Consider the following 25,530-nt stretch of genomic DNA (forward strand, 5'->3'; position numbering starts at 1 on the left):
GAGGTGAGTTAAGTCAGATCTCTGAACCCATACATTTTTAGACAACCAGATCCTATACTATTTGATTAAAAAAAACAACCACCACCAAACCTTTAATGTTAGAATGATACTTGCTCTTCTGCCTACTTACAGTCATTTTTAAATTGTTCCATGTTAACAAAATAATCAGTGCCACTATAGGGAAGTTTTGATTTGTAAAAAAACATTACCATGTTATCATCTCGCTTGAATTTGGAGTTGATCATAAAGGCCAACTTGTAAACAGCATTATAAATGATATTCCAAATCCACATCCTGTACCTGTGGAGATTCATATGTGATAGTTTTAGTCTCTGTTTGAACAATTGGGACTTCCTTGGTGGAGATTTCTGTTCTCTGTGTGGCATCTGAAATGGTCACCATCTCTGTCTTTACTACTGGAGGCTGTGGTGGAAGAGATAGGGTACAATTAATCCAAGGGACGTAAAACAAAGATTTGCATAGTGGGGTAAGATGAAATAGAACAAAAACACAAAATACAGTAGATATATATAATATATATTAAGAATGTCTCCCACATACGCACACAAAAGCCACGATGAGAAGAATAAAGATGATAAAACAAATAGCACACCAGCCCTTTAATACCCTCTCTACAAGAATCATAGGAGATCTAAGTTTCATGTCTCAGCCAGTAGTAGGCACTGAAACCAGATCATCATCACTTCAATACTTCTTCAGATGCCTATTTAAAATGTGTGAAGGACCATCAGTGGGAGAATCTTAGTTCAGCTACAGTTTCTTCCATCAGACAAATGTTGCCAGTGTTACATAAAATAAGCCTTGCATTAAAAATGGAGAATGAAGTTACTACAATATTTGACACACATCCCCAACAGTGGATAAAAACTTGCAATGTTTTCTAAGCATTTCTAAGTTTAATTTTATTTTTTAATGTAAGCAACTTCTGGAGTAGACAAAACTACTGTCTATGGATTTTAAATAGCATATAGCTAAACGACATGTCTAGAATCAGGTTTAGGTACCAACTATTTTCCTCTGAAAACAAACTTTAAAAGCCATTTTAGCCCTTGTTGTAGGAGATATTTTTTTCAGTACTGTTCTCTGCTTGGGAACCAAAAAGTGATGACAAACTAGAACTCTGCAAGTCAGTAGAAACTATAATGGTCTTAGACATGATGGACCAGATTTTCATGACCTAGTCAGATTTTCAAAAGAACCTAGATACCTAACGCTCATTAAAATCAATGAGAGTTAGGCACCAAAGTGCTTCTGAAAAATCCCACTAAGTATCTATGTGCAGCTCTAAGTGCCTTAATACCCTTAAAGATCTGGCCTGTTTTGCTTATATTCTTAGAAAGCATGTGTGGAGCCCAATATAACCTTGGAGAAGCTAGTTTACTCACATTCTCAACTACAGGAACAATTGGGGCTATTCACTTAGAAGAGGGAAATAAGGTGGTCTTAAGAAGAGAAGCATGGGACATCTTTAGGACAATTTCTGAACTGGTCTTGAACTGGAGCCAAGTACAATGAGGAAAAACCTTAAATGACTGAAGGGTGACGCCACAAAAAGAATTCCCCAGTGGTCAAAGCTTCACAGAGTTTACCAACTGTACATGGTCCTCTACATTCCACTTTACTCCTCCCCCCTTCAAAGGGCCATCTCATGATCAACCCCATTAAACCTGTTTCTGTACTAAAAAGTATCTACTGGTACTAGAGGAGGCTGCTATAAAGCAATGATAGATGTGCCATCCCCTTACTGCTTAACCTGCCTTAACTGTAGATACTCTTAACATCCCCAGAAATTTGTATCTATATAGATTCCAGGCAGTGCTTTTATAATAAAAAGATTTATAGAAAGAAAAATCTATGGATAGAAGAAAAAAAATGGAAAAAAGGTGTGAAAAATTGTTTTTAGCATATATAATTTAAATAACTTTCCAACTACACCTACAAGTCATGGGTGTGTCAAAAGCAGCCAACAAAACAGACAAGACAAGACTTGAAAACACTAAAGACATTCAAATAAAAGTTAAAATTATGTAGTAAGGAAAAAAGGAGATGGTACAGTCGTAGGAAGGTTTGCTTTACTGGGCAATTCCTATCTGTTTCAGCAAAAAGCCAGAAACCATGACTGAAGTAGGCAGAGTTTCCCTGCTCATCAGTGGTTTCCCCCTTCCATAAGATTTGAATCTTGGTGAACACCTGAAGAGCTGGGAGAACAGGAGAAGAAGGAGAAAGGCAGGTATATTTCCACCCCAAGGAACGTAACATCTCTATATAATCTAGTTCTCAAGCTGTGCTACCATTTACCTCAGAACAACAAATTATTTGTGGCACAACATCAATGTCAACATGAGACACATCTCCGTTTATTCTGAGCTGTTCTTCCTCATCTTCTGCTCTCAGGTCTTGCTTCCCCTCTTCCATTATATTCTTCTCTCCAGTTTTTATGGCTACTGCATTTTCCTGGGCCAAAGCCTTTGCTGTAACTTGCGTGTGCTCAACTGTTACTTTACTGCCTTCTTGTACAGCTTCCACACTCTGTATTACTTTTGTTGTACACTCCTCCTTTCTTTTGGCATCTTCATTTTCTTCTTGTTCTTCCCTTATGGTGTCCTCAGCCGCTCTGTGGTGGGGCTGATACTCTCCCACCACTTCATCCTCACTCTCACTACTGCTGCTGCTATCTGATGACAGTGAAGAAGAGTCCTTTTTTGACAGGTGTTCCACCTTACGGGTCTCCCCAGCATCAGTGACCGCTTGTATTTTCCCTCTGTTGATTTCATCTATGACTACAGTCTCTTCTATCCCAACCTCTGCCTGCTGCTTCTCCTCCACTACGTTCAGAGTCTCATGTGAACTCTGCACAAAAAACATGGATGAGGAAAAAAAAAAGTACAGTATATGAATAAATCAAAATGATGAAAACAAAATGAACTGATGGCTGGTTCATGTCATGTAGAGAACAAAGGTGACTGTGATGGTTAACTGAAAAAAGGAAAGAAAGAATGAAGGTGGATCAGAAATGTCAGACCCGAGTTAACTATGGAAAAATCAGTAGAACCTTATCAGCATCGCTGGCTCCAGTGCAAGACCCTTCTGCTTTGGAAGCAAGTTTCTGTGAAACAAAAAGCAACCAGAGGACACAAATCAATACGTGTTTTAAACACCAGATGACACAAACATTTAACATCTCGTAGACAAAACATGCAGAAACACTTTCATTAACTCTTATTGATGATACAGTACTGTCTGCATAAAAAGATTTAAAATGTATGCATTCTGAAAACTGTGGGTATAACTATGTTTGATTCACGATCCATATGGAATTTACAGTTATGTTTGTTTTCTACAAGCAATTCTTTAATCTAGTTTGTAAAATACCTATTTAAGATTTTGGATACCACTGGAATCATGTAAGATCTTTACCAAAAAGATTTGGAACAGAAGCATAAACATCAGCCAAGGCTGCTTCCTACTGGGGCAATCAATTATTTACTGCTAAAATAGTTAAAATCAGTCAACCAAAATTACTATATATGGAAAGAAAAAAAAGTCTTCACACACTATTCCAATGTCAATTTATTCCCCCTCTTCTTCCCCCCCCCCCCCGTTGTATTTTTAAATGTTTTGATGACTGGACTTTATTTGGTCTGTTGCTTTAAGGAATTTGGCAGATCACTTCAATAATTTTATAAATTGCAACAGAATATCACAACAAGAACGTTTAGAATACTCTGATGTGAGAATGTCAAAGGGACCATGTTTCAAGATTACCAAGAAGAGCCTATTAAAATCCAATCTGGATATCCCAAAACATGAGATTAAAGAAATTCTATTAGCATTTGTGCCATAACAAAACAATTTGTGATGGGTATGCATGTATTGTCATACTATGTAAAAATAATTTTTATCAGATTTAAATAGCCATGAAAATTAAACAAACAAAAAAACACTAAAACAATGTTCAGGATCAAATGCACAAAAGCAAAAATATCATTAAAACCAGCACACCATCTGTGACTTAATCCTGTTTTGTTTACCAACTGCAGTATGAACAGGGCCTGATCCAGCTGTCCCGGGGAATCAAAAATGGGAGTCAAGTGATATTTTGTAAATGCAAAGAATAGAGGATTAAGCCTGTAGTTTACCAAGTGATACTCCCTCACCCTAATAGAAGTTAAGATTTACTGAACTGCTTTGACACAATGGGATTGAATAAAAAGTTACCTTCATGTAGATTTTTGGTTTTGTGGGTCCATGTCTAAATTTCAACATTAAATTTAACCTAGTTTGTATTTGCGGTTAATCTATTTCTCCTCTATTGTCTTTTATATTAAATATTATAATATATATATTTTCTTAGGGACACATGGCATTGAATAGGGCAGCCTGTTTAATAGATGATAAAAATGTATGCATCAAATTTTATCTGACATGTTAGTGAATATCCATTTCGGTATATGTTGACATAGTGGAGAAATAAAGCAAAAAAGCACCTCAGGCAGTTGTAAGAAGGGTGAGGCAGAAAGCATTTCAGAAGGTACATTATCTTTCACAACAGTGCCCTCTGCTGTCCGTGTGGTGGATGAAGTGAAGGTAGATTTCATGCTAGTGGAAAAGCCCTCTTTACTAAATAAAATTGACGTTATTTCCTCTTCTAGGCTCTAGACAAGTTATAAAATGGAAAGCAAAGAATTAAAATAGTGGGAGACACAACAGTAATGATCTACAGAAGAAAGGAGAGGTTAGGCAAGAAAGAAAACAAATAGCACAAACACACAAGGATTTGCTTCTGAAATAATTCTACAAGATCAAAGGAAAAACTAAAATGTGTCCCTTAAAAGGAAAAATATGACAATACGACAAGCTTTAATGACAAAAACTTGCTGTGTACCAAAGAAACGACAATAGTTAGCCATGCCAGAATATGATATATCCCCACTTCAGTTACTGTCTTACACATTATTTCAGATTGTAAATATTATATATATATAAAAAAACAAAAGGAGGATTAACAAGACCCTCCCATAACTGTCAGAACAAGACTACAGTTTTCTTTTAGACGGAATTTCAGATTCAATATTAAGAATATTTTTAAATTCATTCTTAATACTTTCCCTGTTTCCCTTTGTGGCATTAGCTCTGAACAGAGGGTGAGGCATAACTGCAGATTTCTACTTTTGATGGTTATTTAAATAGATTGTGTTCACCTTAACTTCAAAAGGCTGTTTTTAAAAACAATTACTTTAATCAGGAATCAAATGTGTATTTATCCAAGAATTCAGCGTTAAAAAATTAAGAGCTGCTCCCATCTATTGGGCAAATACATATTTATCCAAATACTTCTTTTAAAGTACTAAGGATATTTATAGAAAGCCTATAGTTCTTGCCACATAATGCTATGAATTAGTATTTAGATACATAATAAAAATAGTGAACTACACATTTGAAAAATATTACAATGTATGCACAGCAGCTGTCTTTTAAAGCTGAATCTTTCATTTGTTTCAGTTCCACCTTCCAAAACAAAAACAAAAAAACCCACAACCCCCCCCCCCCCCCAAGATGATATATCCCGTTAAAAGCTAAATTTTATTTTTAAAATATGACTTTGTGCTTTATAAGCTTGAGAACAGTACAATAATTAATATTTTTATACTGGTGTAACTTAGCAGCTGAATAAATTTGGTATTGACTACAGCAAATTTATTTCTAGCTCAGGACCTTGTATGCTGCAAGATTAACCCAAAGTACACTTTAGGACAAAGCTGTATTTTAAGCACATATTTTATTAGGAACTGTGGACACAAAGAACTTGTGTTATAGACTCTGAACACTTATACAGTAGACTGTGTAGCTGCACATACTACATATATGGCAAAAGGAAAAAAGAGACTCCTATATTCATCTTTAGTAAAATTACAGCATACTTTCAAGGCAGTCAAGGCAAATTTGGATGGGAGTTGATTAATTTTACCCTAATAGCGTGTTTGACATTCACAGGGGACAACTACTTTTTTTCTTTTTTTTGTGGCTACTTTTGACAAAAGTTCATATACACAAGATCTTAAGAACTTTTGACTTCAGCCTGTGTGCAGGCCAGCAGGCTCATGGTCATCTGGTTAATCCCCAAACTGTAGTCCTACAGCATGCTGTTACTTCAGCCAATCAGAGTTGACACACACACTCTGGCTGTAGTTTTGTCTGTGTATACATAAATACGCACACCATTTGTTTGCAGTTTACTACCACCAATTTTTTAGCCCGTCTAACCTTTGTGGTTGTATGTGCACGTCTATGCACCAAAGCTGTGCACGGGCTAACCTACCCGAGCAATCTGGAATCCAGCTAACAATACTAGTGCAAACAGTGCAGCGCATGCTTCAATACAGGCTAGAGCGCCAAATATGTGCCCAGGGTTTGTGCCAGGCTTGTACTAGCTGCACACAGACCCACGCTGTGTACACTGTTATCACAGGTGCTAGCTATATTCAAGCAAGCTTGAGTAGGCTAGCCCATGCACAGCTTGGCTGTGTAGACATACTTTATGAAAGCAAGTGGATTGGCATTTGTGTTAAAACTGAGGTTTTCTCTACTGTGACTAGTTGGCTGGTAAGGAGGTTGGCAGACTTCTACTATTATCAGTATATCCCTAAAATTGGAAGCCTTCATCAAAATATAAAAGCTGTACAACAGTTATCCACTGTAGATACTGTGTGTTAACCCAAAGGATTGTTTGATGCTAAGTGTACAAAACATAAACCAATATGAATTAATGTATAAAAGCATTAGGGGATTTTATTTTATATTTGTTTTGGTTAAAAATGGGGTGTGACTGTGATGGTACTGGACATTCAAGACATAAGAGGGTTATAACCATAGTTTTCCTTCATAAAATATTAAGTCACAGATGCTGTGCAATCAAAAGGATGGTGATACAAATAGTGTTAACCAAATGTAAAATTTCTCTCTCACATAGAGAATACAGTTAATTAGTGTGAACTTTCAATGCAGCAGTGGGGAAGAAGAAGTAGGTACCAATAAGGAAAATGGCAGTGCGCTCCTTAGACTTAAAGGTATATACACACATGCTTAATGCCAGTTTGCAAAATTGCTATGGAAGTTTATCATACCTGGAACAAGATTTAGCAATCTGCTGGCCAACCTAATACCATAAGGATGAAAAAATGGAAGGGGGCATGGTGTGGTGGAAATGAGTATTTTATTACTCCATAAAAAAGGCACTACTATTTGCTTATTTTAGGGCTCAAAGCAGGTCCCATTATTATTAGAAGGTTGGAAAGTTTCCTATGCCCCACTCCCTGCTTGACAATTGGCAACACAGCAAAATATTTTATACACTGTCTGTCACTGAAATAACGTTTACAGCATTTGTTCTTTGTTTTTAATCTGATTCTAAATTTCTAGCTAAAAACAAGTCAAAGGTGATCTGATTAGTAGCTTGGCAATTGCTACTTCATAATAAATAATACTCAGCTCTTATATAGCACTTTTTATCAATAGATCTCAATGCGCTTAGCAAAGGAAGAATAATTTTTCTCATTTTACAGATGGGGAAAGAGGCAGAGAGGTGAACACACATTTAGATCTAGGGGAGTATTCAGAATGAATCTATTTCCCCAGCATTATTGATTTGCAGAACAGCTGCAGTAGTCACATAACTGCTTTATTCCCTGTAGAGTGTTGAACAATTACAGAAGTGCATTTTGGTATGGAAATGCATGTTTATCTGTCATCCTAAACAAATAAAGATACCACGATGTTTTCAGTGATAGAATATAATACACTGAATTTCTTGTTGCCTTTTAAAAAGTATTAATTATTCAGAACTTCAAAGCCAGTTTGATAGCAGAGATCAACACCTTTGTTTAACCAACACTGATCTATATGGAGATCAGAAACATCCTCTCAAAGTTGGGTTTTTTATTGGTTTAAACACATCACTTTTTAAAAAATAATCTGGTTAACTCATATCACACAACAATGTTAAAAAAAACAATGCCCAAACCAAACTAAACCAAAACAAAACACCGCCACCTGGTTAGTTCCTTCTGTTTTTGCCTCAGTAATCCATGTCACTGCAGTCCATTGCTTCTCCTTCACAGGTAATTTTTTCCTTTGGAAAATGTGGTCTCCTTTTTTCTATTAAGTTTTTTTAAGGTTTTGGTTTTATAAAACCAACATAAATCAACAAATAATGAGACAGTCAGACATACATCATACAAAACATGAAAACAAATTGGCCTGAAAGCAGCACAAGCATACCAGGTAGCAGGACTATGCAGATAGAGGGAAACGTAATACCTGGATTTACCCCCTCCTCAATATAAATTAATTCAACACATACACAAAATAAAATAAACCACTAGGATTTATTATATGTAGTCCCTTTTATATTGGAGCAAGTATATTTATCAGCAAAATATGGACAATAAATCCATCCACATTTCCGGAATATCATAAAGGAGGCTATAGTTTTTGTTTACAAACATACTGTGATGATTGCAAAGTCTGAGTAATCATATCCTGGAATGGAATTTTCCACTGAATGCATCCAATGAAGTGAGCTGTAGCTCACAAAAGCTTATGCTCAAATAAATTTGTTAGTCTCTAAGGTGCCACAAGTACTCCTTTTCTTTTTGCGGATACAGACTAACACGGCTGCTACTCTGAAACATATCCTAGAAGTGACCATGTAGGCCAACAATTTAAAAAAATTCAGTTAAGAAGCTGGCTAATGATCTGTTGGAGATTTTTTACAAGTGAGCCACCAAGGACCCAAATCAGCAAGATATTTAATCATAGGAGTAGTCCACTGGTTTTACCAGGACTTCTCATGTACTTAAAGTTCAAAATGCTTAGTACCTTCCTGAGCTGGGGCCTTAATAAGGAAAAAAATTGTTTGACAGTGTTTAGCAAATTTAACATGTGGGGATTTTAAAAAGGTCTCCATATCTTGTAGTCTCAAGAACCATTAAACTTCCTGGAGCAATAATCAAGATAGCACACTCACTTATCAGAGGGAAAATGAGGCTAGGTCCAGAGACAGATTGATAGACGCTAAAGCAGAACATACTTGTGAGCAGCTATTTAGTCTTTATCAAACCACAAGTAGATTTAAAGTATTGTAAAAATCACTAAGCATTTTTGAACTGTGACAGCAATGTGTGTGTCTAGTTCTGACCAAAAACATGTAGATTTTGGAAACAATGCTTTCTAAATTGTTCAAGCTGCTGTTTATCAAGAGACATGAGAAACTGAAAACCTTCTCAATCTTTTTATAGTCTTATAAAAAAAAAAGTTAGCCATAAGCCCAAGTGCTTTTAAAAAGCGAATACAGCTTAAGAGCTATCCAGGGATCGGCAACCTTTGGCAGGCAGCTCGCCAGGGTAAGCCCCCTGCCGGGCCAGGCCAGTTTGTTTACCTGCCACGTCTGCAGCGACCAGCACATTCCTCAGCCCATGCTGCTTCCCGCAGCCCTCATTAGCCTGGAGAGGTGAACCGCGGCCAGTGGGAGCTGCAATCAGCTGAACCTGTGGACATGGCAGGTAAAAAAACCGGCCCGGCCTGATAGGGGGCTTACCCTGGCAGGCCACGTGCCAAAGTTTGCTGATCCTTGAGCTATGCCATACTACTGCCTGAAACACACTTGACATTATCAAATATTTTAGCATGAATATTGTTACTGAACCAAGTTTAAACGTGAGCTTGAGAGCGGTTTACATGCAACTGCCTAAGCAGAGTTAAGGACGGAAACGTCTTTCTCATAATTTTACAGCCACTGTAAAACCAATTTGTAAGAACAGCAGTCCTAAACCAGAATAAAGCCCAATCCTTGTTTCAATTGCTTCTCTCTCATACTGAAACTCAAACAAGTTATTTAAAGTCTGGACCAAAAGTAAGTAACAAAATGTTAATGGGTATTTAGTATAAAGAAAAATGTTACATTCACACAAAAGAAAATGTTAATATAGGAGGGCAATTTACATTTATTATATTTTCTAAACAGTTGTATGGAAATGCATGCTGACAAGCGTCTGCAATGACATACCCCTTGTGTCTGTAGAGACAGAGGTGTGATACGCCGCTTTTCCCATTCATTGGGGCGTGGCTCAGGTGTGGATTCCATGAAATTGCGCTTGAGTTCACTAATGCTAGCCTGATGTTTCAGTAAGTTGTCCTGGGTCTTATCCAGGTCCTACCAATGTGCAATGTAAAAAACAGTAGGACAAAACACAACAGCAAAAGCAAACTTATCCTCAAAAAAGTCAAAGCAAGAAAAGTACCTTGTGTCTCAAGAGCCATTCTACTGTGGTACATTTTAAAAAAAAGATTAAGACCATAAAAGACTCAGATTTGTATTACCTTTTAGGAACAAGGCCACACTATACTGTTCTTGTCAGAACTGTATGTACAGGAAAAAAACTTTTTATGATCAGTAAACAAAGGACTATTTTTATCTCAATATGAAGACACCACATTTTTGCAATAATTATTTTCAAAGGTTGCTGGCTTTTACTTGAAAGTTAAAGAAATTGAAGCAAGAATACCAAGATCAACATAGGTAACCCTCAATAATGCGAATGGACGTAAGTAGTGCTCAGCACAAGAACGGTCATAGACATGTAAGTATGTTTCTTAATAAGAAACTTTAAGCCAAAAATAAAGTACTTATAAATACGGATACTGTATGAAGTCCAAATCATGCAAACAGCTATGCATATGCTTCAACTTTACACACACGAATAGTCCCATTAAAGTCAAGGGGCTATTCATTGCTTATAAAGTTAAGCAGGAACATAACTATGTGCAGGATCAGGGTTTAAGATGGCTAATAACCGCTGTGTATTGAACGGTGGGATGGCAGATGGAACCACCATGGAGAGATAGCCTGTGCACATCTACATACCAAAAAGGGTCTCTGAGCTAGCCCATGCAGATTAGCACAGGAGGGGACAATGAGCAGTAAGTAACAAATTTCATTTTTACAAGGATCCATTGACCCTAACATTGTGCAACTTGGATCAAAGGGCTATAGCTGCTCTTCCAGGCTACAAGATAGAGAAACAGGCATGGGGATTGGGACTATGCAGCAACCTCCTCAATAGCCCTTGTTTGGGAAGTAGATTTCAGCTCCCCAACATTTCTGAAACTTCACACTTAGGCTTTATGCAGGAGGAGTAAATTACACACTGCAAGCATAATCTTTCACTTCATACCATTCCTCATCTTGTGAAAAAACTACGCTGTGTATGCAAACACAGACATCAGAGTAGTTGACTTTACAAGAGGTACAGAGCAACAGCCAGCGATTAAGTTTAGAACTGAGACCCCAAAATAAGTGTACTATGAAATCAAAGTACCTACAGTAACTAAGAAAAGTATTTGGACTTTTCATAATATTTAATAATTTAGGCCCAAGATTTAGTTTTCATAAAAAGAGGCGTTATGTAGCTACATACAAAACGTGTCTGAATTTTTATTAAAACATTTTGGCTACGATTTTAAAGTGTTCCTCTGCAGTAACAGGGGGTAGCCATGTAACTCTGTATCCACGAAAACAATGTGGAGTCTGGTGGCACCTTAAAGACTAACAGATTTATTTGGGCATAAGCTTTCGTGGATAAAAACCCCACTTCAAATGCATGGAGTGAAAATTACAGAAACAGGCATAAATATATATTGTCACAAAGAGAAGGAAGTTACCCTTTTTTCTATAATTTTCACTCCATGCATCTGAAGAACTGGGTTTTTTTTTACCCACGAAAGCTTATGCCCAAATAAATCTGTTAGTCTTCAAGGTGCCACCAGACTCCTCATTGTTCCTCTGCAGTGTTACAACACAAACAACACAGAACTGTACTAGTGCATGAAAATCAGAAAGTGATACTGACTAATCAGCTTCTACTTCACTTCATTGTCAATTCTGAAGTAAACCTGTAAAAAATAAATTGATACTAAAAATTTAGGCCTGGATCCTGGACGCATGTGCTTAACTTTACACACTATAAATAGCCCCACGGAAGTCCATAGGTCCACTCACCATCCGCAAGTCTTTGCAGGACCATGGCCTAAGTTTTCATCTAAAATTAATTTTTAGTACAAATACAACCTTTAAATATCTATTTCGAGATTTTTTAAAAAGCTGTTTGATTTAAACAAAAAGAAGTTTTCTTAATTACTGGTGGAATATAAAAAACAGGTTATACCATAGCAATTCCATAGAACTGCAGTGATATTAAACAACTGAAGCCAATGACATATTTTTATGGGTTGTTGTAAATAATTATTGTGGCTTGAGAGACCAGGCACATTTCTTGGACTTGTTCAAAACAAGGTTATGAAGAACATGCTTTCATTGTTTTAGTAAATTATGCAAAAGTAAATTTTGAACAGTTATCAAAAGCTGCCAAAAGCAACAACAGATTAGTCAAGTTACTGTAATCTACAAATCTTCATATTACTGTATAAATACAACAGTCATTAAATAAGAGATAAGCTCTTTCGTGACAGAGGGAATTCCTGATAGCCCCATTTTACGGGCAAGGCTAAATAGACATAGGATAGGATTTTTCTATATATTTTGTGCACGTTTTGTTAGTTTACTTTCAGTTATTCATCACCATACAAACTACACTGACTGCAACAAGAGGTACTGCCATACTATATTCCACTTTAATGAACTGTAAAAACTATTTATTTAAAACAAAATGTCTCTACTCCAATAATAAATAATAACAGTACTTAAATAGTACTCCAGATTCAAAGCCATTTACAAACATTAATCCTCACTAAGAATTAATTCTTTAGGAAATAAGAATTATTCACATTTCAAAAACGGGAATACTAAAACAGGAACACTAAGTGATTTGCCTAAAGCCACACAGCAGGTCACTGGCAGAGCCAGGATTAGAAATTCAAGATTATGGGACTTCTATCACTGAGTAATTTTGTAACAGCGAGGGTAGTTAAGCACTGGAACATTTTACCCTGGGTTGTGGTGGATTCTCTATCATTGACAATTTTTAAATCAAGATCAAATATTTTTCTAAAAGATATGATCTAGGAATTATGTTGGGGAGGTTCCATGGCAGGTCTTATATAGGAAGTCAGACTAGTTGATCACAGTGTTCCCATCTGGCCTTGGAATCTATGAATCTATGCTTATTCCTCCAGAGCACACCAGCTCACATTTCAAGTATATATGTGTCAGAAAATAAAATGAAAAATATTAAGTGAGAGCCTTAAACTACAGCCTATATGGGGTACCCATTAAGTAGTAGGTTTGTGTGGCAAGTAAAAATCCCATTTTATGGTAATTAACAGACCAATGAATTTGATTTATTACCTAAACAGGGCTATTATTCCCAGTTGCCACTTTGAAAACTTCTAGTAGATTCACGCTTACAAGCTGTTCCTTTATGGAAAAACTAGAATTTACAACATGCATCTCCAAGTTGCATTTCCCCATGCATTTCATGCACTGTGTCTTTAACAGCCTGCAAGTGACCTCCCAACCCATGCAGCCTGGCAGCCCATGAGAACAGAAAGTGTTCCTTATGTTATACAAACCTCCAACATTAAATTGCTATGTCTGACATAAATATTTTCCCCGTTTACTCTCAAGGAATTGTTCTGTGAAATTAAACCACACACACACACAAAAGAAAGCAAAATGAACATAAAATGTATCAACAAGTAACCAAAAAGGACCCTCAGATCGATAACCAACTTTAAAAAATAAACAGGGGGATAAATGGTAAGAACAAAAGTCACTATTCAGACAAAACCTACAGAAGCTTTGAAACATTAACAATGGCAGGCAACAACCAGATTTAACTGAAAAATAGCATCCACCTGCTGCTGCGTTTCTTCCTCTCCGGTCTCCACCTACATGAAGGCACATGGCAAATCATTAAAAAGAAAGGAGTTGTTAGTGTGATCTATGGGAGCAACAGAGGGGCTTCCTTTATTTGTAAAAGCTGCAAACCACATGCTATGTTTATATACCTTTATTGTTTCGGCCACAGATGCTGCTGAAATTATTAAGTCTCTTTGGTCTTCCTCCAGCTACAGTGTTGTAGAAATGGCTGAAGTAATATGTGAAATGGAAAATGGAAGTTTCTCTCTCTCCCCCCACATCTCTCTGTTGCTGCATTTTTCATGCTTTCCCCATTGATGGGTGGAAAATTAAGACAGAAGAGAAGGAGAAAAGCCATATTGCCCCAAATCTTAATGTCAAATTAAACTACGGAGAAACTTTATAAAAGCATTTAAAGTGGAGTTTATACTATGAATTGGTTTTGGTAAAATGGCAAATGATTACTGTAAATGCCTGATAATGTGTGGTATACATGTAGATTTTTGCTTTTTTTAATGCAAAATATGAGATAACTTAAAAAATTTACATCCTACTTATAAGTATTCTGAATGCAACTTTAAGGAGAGAAATTACTTTCTGAAAATACCCTTAGGTACAAACATCAATTGCCAGGTTTTCAAAGGATCACTGTGCAAGATTGCAAGTATTGGATAAGGGGTTTACTTTTATTACATATATTGCTTAATTCCAAATTTTGTGTGAGGGAGTACATCACATTGTATGTCATTTTTTCCTTAGTTTATCACATTTTCCTTCAACTTTCACTTATTTGAGGTTAGTGCACTCGTTGCAATTTCACATCAAAAGGTATGTTGAACTATATTATGGATGGAGAAAATCTTTAGTGATGTTTATTTACACCATTTTAGACTTCCTTTACTATATGTATGTTTTTTACAGATGTCATGTCACATATCTAAGAGAAAGTACTCTGCTGTATATAACACGGTCTCAGAGTTATTTATTACTACAGAATTTGAAATAAATGCTGTGCTCACTCTTTTCAAGGCTCTCAGTTATAAGGCTATAGTATTTTGCTTCATATTGCCATTGAAGTTCATAGTAAACTCCCCCCTTTTACAGTGCATGGTGTATTTGCTATGACATGCAGCAGCAAGCATATGGAGAGCAGCACTTTATCATCAGCCAGATCAGATGTTCAGAGTGCACACACTTAATGAGACTGATGCTTTTGCATAGCAGCTTTAAAATTACATACTTTAACATTTCTCAAATTTTCACATGTTGATGATTAAAGTCAGCTACTTATCAGCAATCCAGTTGAATAAAAGAAACTAGTCTTCACCTTAACTATTGCTAAATATGACTAAAAATGCTAAAAGCCAGGGAGAACCTTGGGCAGACACTCAACTTTGCACACACCCATGTAAAGCAGAAACAGTCATAATTCTAGTGCCCTCTTTGAAGACATGATTTACAAAAAAAGGAAGGAAATGTTATTCACCCTGTGCAGTAACTGTAGTTCTTTGAGATGTGTCCCCATATGGGTGCTCCACTTCAGGTGCTCATGTGCCTCAAGCCCTTGATTGGTGATTTCTAGCTAGCACTGTCCATTTAACTCACGTGTATGCCCTATGCCAGGAGTCTCAAAACTGCAGCAGTGCTCCTTCGGCGGTGCTCCTCATGCCATGCACCCCCTGGGTTGCGTGCACCGCAGTTTAGAGACCACTGCCCTATGCCTCCTCATGGTAGACACTGAGGCTATATAGAGGTGTGGAGGCAAAATGCCCTCAGTTCCTCCTCTATTTACTCATTCCCTAGGGAACAACCAAAGCAAAGGGGAAGGAGGATGAGTAGTGGAGCACCCATAGGGCATCTTAGCACTGTAAGAACTACAGTTCCTGCACAGGGTGAGTAACATTTTCTTCTTCTTCGAGTAGTGTCCCTATGAGTGCTCCACTTCAGATGACTTCTGAGCAGTATCCCTAGAAGGAGGAGGGCTTTAGAACACGGCTGACAACTGAAAACAGTACTGCATCCTCCTTTCCATAGGCCAAGGCCAAGACTATAACAGGGTTAAAAAAAAGAACTGGATAAGTTTGCAGAGGATAGGTCCATCAATGGCTATTAGCCAGGATGGGCAGGGATGTTGTCCCTTGCCCCTGTTTGCCAGAAGTTCTGAATGGGTGACAGCAGATGGATCACTTGATGATTACCTTTTCTGTTTGTTCCCTCTGGGGCACCTGGCATTGACCACTGTCAGAAGACAGGATACTGGGCTAGATGGACTTTTGGTCTGACCCAGTATGGCTGTTCTTATGTGTCGCATCGGATCTGATGGCACAGAGCAGGGCATAATGCTTTGAAAACATATTGATTGAAGTTAATGTAGAAGCTCTACAAATCTCATATACTGGGATATTCTTCAAAAATATAGTAGATGTTGTCTGCAATCTGGCTGAATACACTCACCCCGTGTGTGTGTGTGGGGGGGGGGGGGGGGTGAGGTTGCTGAGAACCTGAAGATTCATAACAGGCAGAGATACAACCCAATATCCATTCTGAAAGCCTGTAAGCAGAAATAGGAGCCCCCTTAGACTTATCTGAGAAGGATATGAAGAGTCTAGGTGATTTCATAAACTGCTTAGTCATCCCTATGCAGAAGGCCAAGGCCCTTCTAATTCCAGGGTATGGAAATAGGATTCCTGTTGAGAACTAGAAGATTTTGGAAAAAAAACACTGGCAGATGGATATATTGGTTAAGATGACAGATAATCTGATGCAACTTTTGGGAAGAATTTAGGATGCGGATGTAAAGACACCTTATTAAAAAAACATGAGAAAGAGGGTATCGCCTTGACCCTACGAGCCAACGTGACGGCAACTAAGAAGAAAAGGAGGACTTGTGGCACCTTAGAGACTAACCAATTTATTTGAGCATGAGCTTTCGTGAGCTACAGCTCACTTCATCGGATGCATACTGTGGAAATTGCAGAAGACATTATATACACAGACACCATGAAACAATACCTCCTCCCACCCCACTCTCCTGCTGGTAATAGCTTATCTAAAGTGATCATCAAGTTGGGCCATTTCCAGCACAAATCCAGGTTTTCTCACCCTCCGCCCCCCCACAGACAAACTCACTCTCTTGCTGGTAAGAAGGCCATCTTTGCAGATAAAAGAAGAGAACAGGTCGCCATTGGTTCGAATGTAGGTCTCGTGAGGTGGTTGAGAATCAGGATGAGGTCCCAAGACAGGATATGGGATGTCTAGTGTGTGGGAAAAGATTGGCCAGACTCTTAATAATCTGTATGATACCAAGTTAGCAAAAATGGAGAATCCCTCAACAGCAGGAAGAAAGGCCGATATGATGGCCAGGTATATCTTGACTGAACTGATGGATACCCTGGATGTTTTCAGATCTGGCAGGTAATCTAGAATAGGGAACTGATTCCAACTGGAGGTAGCAAAGACCACACCACTGGATGAATCTCTTCCATTTCTTCAGATAGAAAAAACATCAATCCAAACTATCTATTGTTTAATAACACCTCCTGCACCTTTGTAGAGTAGGAAACATCTATTCCTGAGAACCATGCATGAGCCACACCCTGAGGTGCAGAACTGCCAGACTGGGGTGGAGCACGGAACCCCCCACCTTGAGACAGGAGATGAGGAACGGTTGGGAGCTTGATTGGTGGTTGGACACAGAGCTGAAGCAGGTCTCTGTCAAGTCGGTACTACGAGTATAACTCTGGCCTTGTGCTGCTTGATCTTGTTCAGCACCCTTAGAATTAGGGACATTGGGGAAAAGGCATAGAACCGACTCTTCTTCCATGGTAGAAGGAAGGTGTCCCCCAGGGAGCAGTGATCCAGCTCCCCTGCCTTGACCCTTTCTTTGGAATATGCCGTGGAGAACCTGAGCATCCAGCTCCCTTTTGTAGTCCTGGGAGAAGTGTCTGCTGAGGGCATTGCTATGGTGTTTCAGATGCCTAGCAAGCAGACTGCTGAAACCTCATATGGGTGGTTATGCACCAGTTCCAGGAGTTTTATAACTTCACCGCACAAGGAGGTGGATCTTGCTCCTCCCTGCTTGTTGATGTAAAACATGCAGGACATGTCCGTCATGACCCTCATCGTTTTTGCTTCTGATGATGGCAGGAAATAGAGACAAGTGTTCCTGACCATCCTGAGCTCCAAAAGGTTGATTGAGATTTGTTTCATGGACTGTCCACCTACCCTGAACTGTGAGGTTGTTGAGGTTGGCTCCCCAACAGGAATCTTAACATGGATGACCTGGTTGTTAGAGTCACTGATGGGGTTGGGTGACAAAGGGATGCCTACACAGGTTGCTCTTTCCACCAGTTTAGAGAGTTCTTTATGTGCAAGGAGATTGTTACCCTCCAGTCCAAGATGTACCTGGTTGGAGAAGAGGCAGCTCTTAGCCAACCCTGGAAGCAATGGAAGCATAGCCTTGCATGACTGGTCACAAGATGAAAGTTGCTATATGGCCCAAGAGTTGACAACAGTTCCTTATTGTGGTTGTGATCTTCCCTGAATTGTCCCCGACAGTCTTGACATGGCCAGAAATCTGTAAAAACCAGTACGCTTTTGCTGTCACTGAGTCCAAGAACACCCCTATAATCTGTATCCTTTGTACTGGTACTAGTGTGGATTTCTTTATATTCAGTTGTAGGCCCAACTCTTTGAACAGAGCAAGCACCTTCTGGGTGGACGATAACTCTGCCTTGAAAGAATGGCCCTTGAGTAGCCAGTCATCAAGGTATGGGATGACAAGAATCAATTCCTGACAAGGGTAAGCCACCACTATCACCAGAACCTTTGAAAACCCCATTGGAACTGAGGGTAGGCCAAAGGGATGCACTCCATACTGGAAATGATCTTGGACTACAGTGAATCGTAGGTCTTTCCTGTGTGGCAGAGGTGACACACTTGGGGGAAGGGGGGAATACTGGGTATGCAGGGTCACATCCCTCTCCTCCCCCCCCGATTTGCTGCTTGGCTTGTACTGAGCATGCTCACATGGACTAAGCATGCTCAGTAGCACTACTGAAGCCAGCTGCCCTCACTCTGCCCCCTCCCTGCCATCAGCAGGCATGGGTCGTCTCTGCTGTGTGATTAGTGTATAGTTATATGGAAGTAAGCATCTTGTTGGCCAAGGGATGAAAACCAATCCCCTTTCTCTAGTGAAGGATTGCTGGAGTCAACACCCTGAACTTTTGTCACAAAGTTGTTCAGCTGTCTCAGATCTAAGATCGGCCTCCAACTTCCATCCTTCTTTGGTACTAGGAAGTATTTTGAGTAGAACTCCCTGCACCTGTAAGGGAAGGGACCACTTCCATTGCTCCTAGTCCGAAGAGAATCTCCACCTCTTGCCTTAGTAGAAGTTGTGAGAGGGGTCCCTGAAGAGGGTGGAAGGGAAGGAGTGCCAGAAACTGCATAGCATAGCGTATGACCTCCAAGAGCCACTGGTGATTCGCTCCAAAGCCTGGTGGAAATGGACAAGACAGTCTCCAAAGAGAAGGTTAAAGGACACAACTGTAAAATCAGAGGAGTGGGAGGATTCGAACTCTCAACCAACTCATCAAAACTACTATTTAGATTATGCTTGAGTGGTGATGAAGGGTGGTTGGGTGGCCCTCTTCCTCTGAAACCTGTCTCTTCCTGGGGAGTTCTGCAGGTCTGTGGTACCCCAAGAACTGAGCATAGCATGATGTCTGAGCAGTCTGTGCCCTATTAAAACGTTTCTTGCTCAGAACATATGTAAATGCCCAAGGAACAAAGGGTAACCCTGGATTTCTTCAGCGTGTGCAGGGAATTATTTGTGGTGTCTGAGAAGAGCTTATGAACATCAAAGGTGAGATCCTCTACAATGTTCTGAACCTTTATCAGAAACCCTGAAAGTTGGAGTCATGATGTCCTGTGCACAGCTACTGCTAAGGAGATGGATCTGGCAGCAGTGTCTGAGAGTCTAGGGACTCTTGGAGAGCTGTTCTGGCCATAGTTCACTCTCCACAACTATGGACTGGAATTCCTCCCTGCAGTTGTGTGGCAGATACTCAATAAATGCTGTGAACTTCTTGTAATTAGTAAGGTTGTATTTGGCCATGACTGAGTTAGGTGGGGGACAGGAAAATAAAAGTCTGAATCCTTCAGGGGAAAATAGTATTTCCTATCTGCCCTTTTGCACATTGGTGGAACAGTGTCTGCCATACCATTTTAGCTGGAACCAGTAGAGCCTCATTAACAGGTAGTGCTGGTCTGGAGAGTGTTGCTGACTGCAAAATATCTAGCAGCTTGTGCTGTGGATTTTTGACCCCCTCCAGAGGGATCTGGAAGCTGTCAACTACCCTTCTAATTAAGTCCTGAAATTGTCTGATGTCAGCCAGGGAAGGTGATGGAGACATAACTGCTTCATTCGGCGATGACAGTGAAATGGGAATCTCAGGGGTAACTTCCTCATTTGCCCTAGCCTCCTGCTCTTCAAACATCTCCTCCTGTCATAAATGGGTATAGGACAACACGAAACCCTGGTCTCCCTGAGAGAAGGTATTGGTGGACTGTTAAATTGCTGGTGATAGGCAGGCCACACATCAAAATATGGCCACTGCAGGGATCCATAAGGAATGGGGGTGGCATACAAGGTTGGTTCCACCATCCTTGGTGTCACACAAGGTCCACTCTGTGCAAGGGCGGTTTCCCAAAGGGGTACATAAGAGAACTCCTGGGAGAAACTGAGGACACTGATTGGGAGTCGTCATCCTCTGCATCCTCCCATGGGGGACAGCCAATGTAGATGGAGGAGAGTCCTGTGTCACAGAAAGGCCACACAAAGACTGAGGTCTCTGTACTGAGAGAGACACTCTGTACCAGACAACAAAAGGGATTCTGGTTTGTCCACTGAGAGGTCCCTCAGGTATCAGAACGCCTATGGTACTGGATGCCATAGCTGGAGGTGACAGCGTCAGTGATGCATGAACTCAGATGTTGTAGATGTCCGGCACTGACGCTTGCTCGGTACAGAGGGTACCGCTTGTATAGCCACCCCCTGCTGAGCTGTTTGCATTGGTACCAATGGTTGGATTAAGGTGCACAACACCAGAAGCTCATTAGAATGCTTTGGTGCCGATGGCTTACCATCCTTGTGGAGGGTACAGGTGCCCTAACAGAGCTGTGCCTCCTGTCCTTGGAGCTCCTGTCCTACAAGACTTTGCAGTACCCAAGAAAGAGTCCGTGGCCTCAACAGTAACATCGGACACTGAAGACCTTGACAGGGATAGTCTTGATAGTGTTTTTTGAAGCTGGCTCGTTAGAGATAAAGTCTGCGCTTCTCTTTTTGGGAGTCTTTCCAGCATCCAAAGGTTTCCCTTCCTTAGGGGAAGCATGCTCTGAAGCTGATGGGGCACTGGATCTGTCTGGGGAAGATGTACGGGCAGGTGGGGGCGTGTCTTCTGACCTGGCTTACAGAGCAGTTGCCTGGAACGTTCCATAACCAACGGTCTGAGTTCTATCTCCCTGTTCTTCCAAGCCCTGGACTTAAGGGCCAAACAGAAGGAACACTTCTGAGAGATGTGGGACTCCCCCAGGCAATGGATGCACTTGGAATGCCTGCTGTTTACCACTTTAGCCTCCCAGCAAGAGTGGTAATGTTTGAAGCATGACAAACCAGGCGTACCCCGCCAGGAGAAGACAAATGTCCCGGGATAAAAGGGAGGGAAAAAACAGTCTTCTCAGCTAAAACTAACTAACTATACTGAACTCTAAACAGAAACCTACAACTATAAAGTAACTAACTTTAAGAGAAAAGTCCAAGAATGTTGTAGGAGGACAATGTTCTGTCTCGGGCCACGGCAGTAGAGGAGAAACTAAGGGCTATTCGTCTGTGCACCCCTATATAGCCTGGTGTCTCCCATGAAAAGGCATAGGGCACATGCATGGGCTGGCTGGACAGTGCTAGCTAGAAATCTATGATCCAGGGATCAAGAGGCACATGCGCACCACCTGAAGTGGAGCATCCACAGGGATACTATTATAAGAACGAACACTGTTTACAGCTTTCACAGTTTGCTGAACTAAAATAAGAGACAGACTTTTAGAGATTTTTACTTTACAGATTTAAACAGAACCTCTAAGATTCAGCTCCATGTCTGCATTTCAAAGTTAATGGACTGAGAAGGGCAATAGGTTATGACTGATTTAACGATTAGTCTAAGAGGAATGTTGCAATTTTACTGCAACAATTTTACTGATTATTTAATCTTATTCCAAAATATGTCTAAATAATAACAACAACAACAAGGTGCTCAAATCTTTTCAACTACAAAATAATTTCCTCCTTAGATACAGCACCCAGGGGATATAATCAAATTATGTATGTTGTAACACACTGTTATTCATGCAGAAAAAAACCAGACATTTATTTATTAAGAGAAATTCAGTATCAGTGGCAAGTTACCATTAATGAGAACCGTTACAAAGACATTTATACTGTACACTAGGACGTGTGCAAGGTTGAGTGCTTCTCAGTGTGCAGATGCAAAGTCCAAGTGCAGGTGGCAGCATTTAAGTGACAAAGTTACACACCTCCTCTTCCTCTGCTTTGTCATTCAGGTCATTGTCATAAGAGGCGCTCAATGAAGTCGCCTTAGGCTCCAGGTAGCAGAGGGACAGAGCGAGAGGAAGGGAAAATGTGAGCGAGAAAGGAACAGATTGAAAAGCAGAGAGAAGCAGCACAAAGATAAGGAGAAAAGAGGGAATGAATGAGGGAGAGGTGATAGGAACATAGTGTTGAAGGCCAGGTGGGAGATAGGAGATGCAAACCTCAGGGAGGCTAGGAAAACTGATGTAACCATCCTCATCAAGCAGTGAAAGGAAATTAAAAGCAAAGAGTTTGCTAAAGCTTAATGAAAACCTAAACTCAGTATCTTTGTAGTGAACTGTTTTATGGGGCTTTCCCTCTATTGCAGGAGAAGAATGGTGACTAACTGAGAGTCTCATAGGCTCCAAGATATTATTAGGCAATGTCACTTCATTTCCACTGTGAGTTGGTATTACTCTCGTGGGACTGCACTCCCAGCAGTCCGAGGGGCTATGGACATAGTCCCAAAAGGGATCTTCCTCTGAAATGTCCAAAAGCATGTCCATCTCAGGGACAGTTGGCAGGTTTGTGGGACAGGATGAAACACAGTGAAGACGTGGTGGTGGTGGATACATGTGAAGGGACTGAAAAAAATAAAAAAAGTCCAGCCACAGTTGAATATGAAAACACAACAAAATGTAAGTTTGTAGGCAGAAAGAATGCATAAGAAGAGGGGGAAAAAAAGAAATTGTTAGTTAGTGAAACCTTTTACTCAGAAGTAGAGCTAGCACTACCAATGCAATATAAAAGCCAAATAAAAATTGAAAAGCCCCAAGTATTTTTAAAAATTAGCCCACTTGTCCAGTTTTAAGAATTCTGAATCTGAATTCATTACAGATTTTTTGTTTTAAGGTTGTGACAAACTTTGCACTTTTGAACGGTAGTAAGTGCAGTCACTTACTACAGATGGGAGCAAATATTCAAAGCTTTGGCAGAAAGTTCATGGTATACAGCAGGACGTAACAAGACAAGCAGGCACTTTGATCCTAGGATTTACTACCATTTCCTCTGGAATTTAAAAACAGCAAAAATAGAAAATGCTGTTTGCAGAGCTGGTACATGTAGCAAGCTACACCGAATAGCTTCATAAAACATGCAAGTCCTTCCCAAACCATTGAGCTTTTCCATCCCATGGCTGAGGAATCTTTCTTGGTTACCTAATCTATCCTAGGGTGCCCCAGCTTTGTGACTCTGAGGGACCACACTGGCATCTTGCCAGGAGCCAAAATTTGCATATTAATTTACCTAAATACATGTTTTCATCAAATATAGAACTGTGTGTATCTTCCCTGATTGACTAGAGGTTAGTTGTTTAAGTTTTTTGGCAATAAAAACATGAGGTTGTTCATATTTGGTCTCACATGGCAGTTATAGGATGAGGTGGTCTGGGCTGTCAGCTGCATTGGGAGACTCAGCAGCCCAAATGTTGTATAAACTAACTTATTTTGAGCCACAGTTAGCTAAGAGAAAGTTCAGTTTGAACAATTATATACCGCAAGTGTTTAAGTAGTTCCTAATTATGACAAATTAAAATTAACTTGTAGCAACAATTAAAGGAAAAAATTCACAAGATTGAATGTCACACATGCAAATTTGCAATTTGTTCCTCCCTTTTGGTTATATAAAATACTGTGTGTGTATATATATGGTTAAACAGAGTAGTTTGAAATAATTTATTAACAATATCTTTTAGTATGTTGCTTGTTATTTTTAAGAGACATACAACTCCACTTTAAATGTTTGTTAAGAGTTGTTTTTGTTGTTACAATCCATCATACCTTTTCATCCTGGGTTAATTCCAGTTGTGGAATTTTAGTTGGGCTTCCATCCTCATCTCTACCTTCGCCGTTTTTTAACTTGGTCTGGCCAACAGCTTCACCAGCAAAGACCATATCACCAGCAGGTCCCACTGTGGCAGCAGAAAAGTCCCTTAGCAGACTTTGGTCTGTGATACCCACAGGAGCTATTAGAGAACCGAAAATTTTGGTTATTCTGGGTATGCTGGAAAGTTTTATTTTTGGGACTTCTGAACATAAAATACTCTGTTTCACAATGGCTTAGTCATTCAGGGATAAGAATAATGCAGGGGAAAACTGCGAACGGAACAGTAAATGACGTTATGATAACATCCCAAGTGTATGGTTCTAACTGCATTTATACAGCCTGCAATGGATAACAGTTCTTAATTGTGATGTGTATGTACTATACAGAGAAAACACTACAGTCAAGTAGCCATTTTAAAAATCACCACATTTCTGGTGACAACAGAAACCACAAGAACAAAGAACATGTAGGCTGCACATATCATATCCCCATGATAAAAACCATCTTGCACAAATTTGATATTTTCAGTACATTCTGTTTTCAGCTAATACAGCAGCTAATACACCATGCATATATAGTTCTCTCAAAGTATTTCTACTTCTGAACCCAGACATCAGGCACTGTAGAAACACACAAAGTTCAATATAAAAAAGCTACACTTTTTCAAACTTTGTATCCAGAGAAAAACTTGAGTTGTTTTTTCTTTTATTCAGCTTGGTTTACCCATCCCTGTTAGCTAATTATTGGCAATACCTAATATGTATATTTGATGTATCATGTAACAAAAGACAGATTTCAGAGTAGCAGCCGTGTTAGTCTGTATTTGCAAAAAGAAAAGGAGTACTTGTGGCACCTTAGAGACTAAACACATTTATCTGAGCACAAGCTTTCGTGAACTACAGCTCACTTCATCGCATGCATGAATACAAAAGACAGATATTGAATCAATTTTATTCTGACAGCTAGAATCACTATAATAGTATTAACCAGCAGGAGGAGCTCTAAGACCAGCTGGCTCAGCCAAAACACTGGCAATAATGCAGCAGACATTCAACCTGAAATTAAAAATGTTTAAATAAGTTAGGGTGACCAGACAGCAAGTGTGAAAAATCAGGACTGGGTGAGGGATAATAGGTGCCTATATAAGACAAAGCCCCAAACATTGGGA

The 25,530-nt window shown here is 39.5% G+C and overlaps 1 protein-coding gene across 36 annotated transcripts in view; it reads right to left on the reverse strand.

Moving 5' to 3' along the window:
* Positions 1-25,530, reverse strand: part of EPB41L2 (erythrocyte membrane protein band 4.1 like 2) — a 281,497-nt gene that overhangs the window by 18,304 nt on the left and 237,663 nt on the right. For 7 of the 36 annotated variants that reach the window (XM_043542908.1, XM_037894790.2, XM_043542907.1 and 4 more), the window contains 3 exons: positions 24,317-24,501; positions 2,320-2,871; positions 301-423 (listed from right to left, as the gene is read on the reverse strand). In XM_043542908.1, coding sequence (XP_043398843.1) covers positions 301-423; positions 2,320-2,871; positions 24,317-24,501 — 860 coding nt within the window. Of the gene's footprint in view, positions 1-300; positions 424-2,319; positions 2,872-3,073; positions 3,128-4,508; positions 4,677-10,084; positions 10,232-13,605; positions 13,669-13,890; positions 13,924-22,483; positions 23,123-24,316; positions 24,502-25,530 lie in introns of all 36 variants that reach the window. The other 29 variants (XM_043542890.1, XM_043542891.1, XM_043542892.1 and 26 more) reach the window with 16 other exon arrangements.

Source organism: Chelonia mydas, chromosome 3, assembly GCF_015237465.2.
Source record: "Chelonia mydas isolate rCheMyd1 chromosome 3, rCheMyd1.pri.v2, whole genome shotgun sequence".
Lineage (NCBI taxonomy): Eukaryota > Metazoa > Chordata > Testudines > Cheloniidae > Chelonia > Chelonia mydas.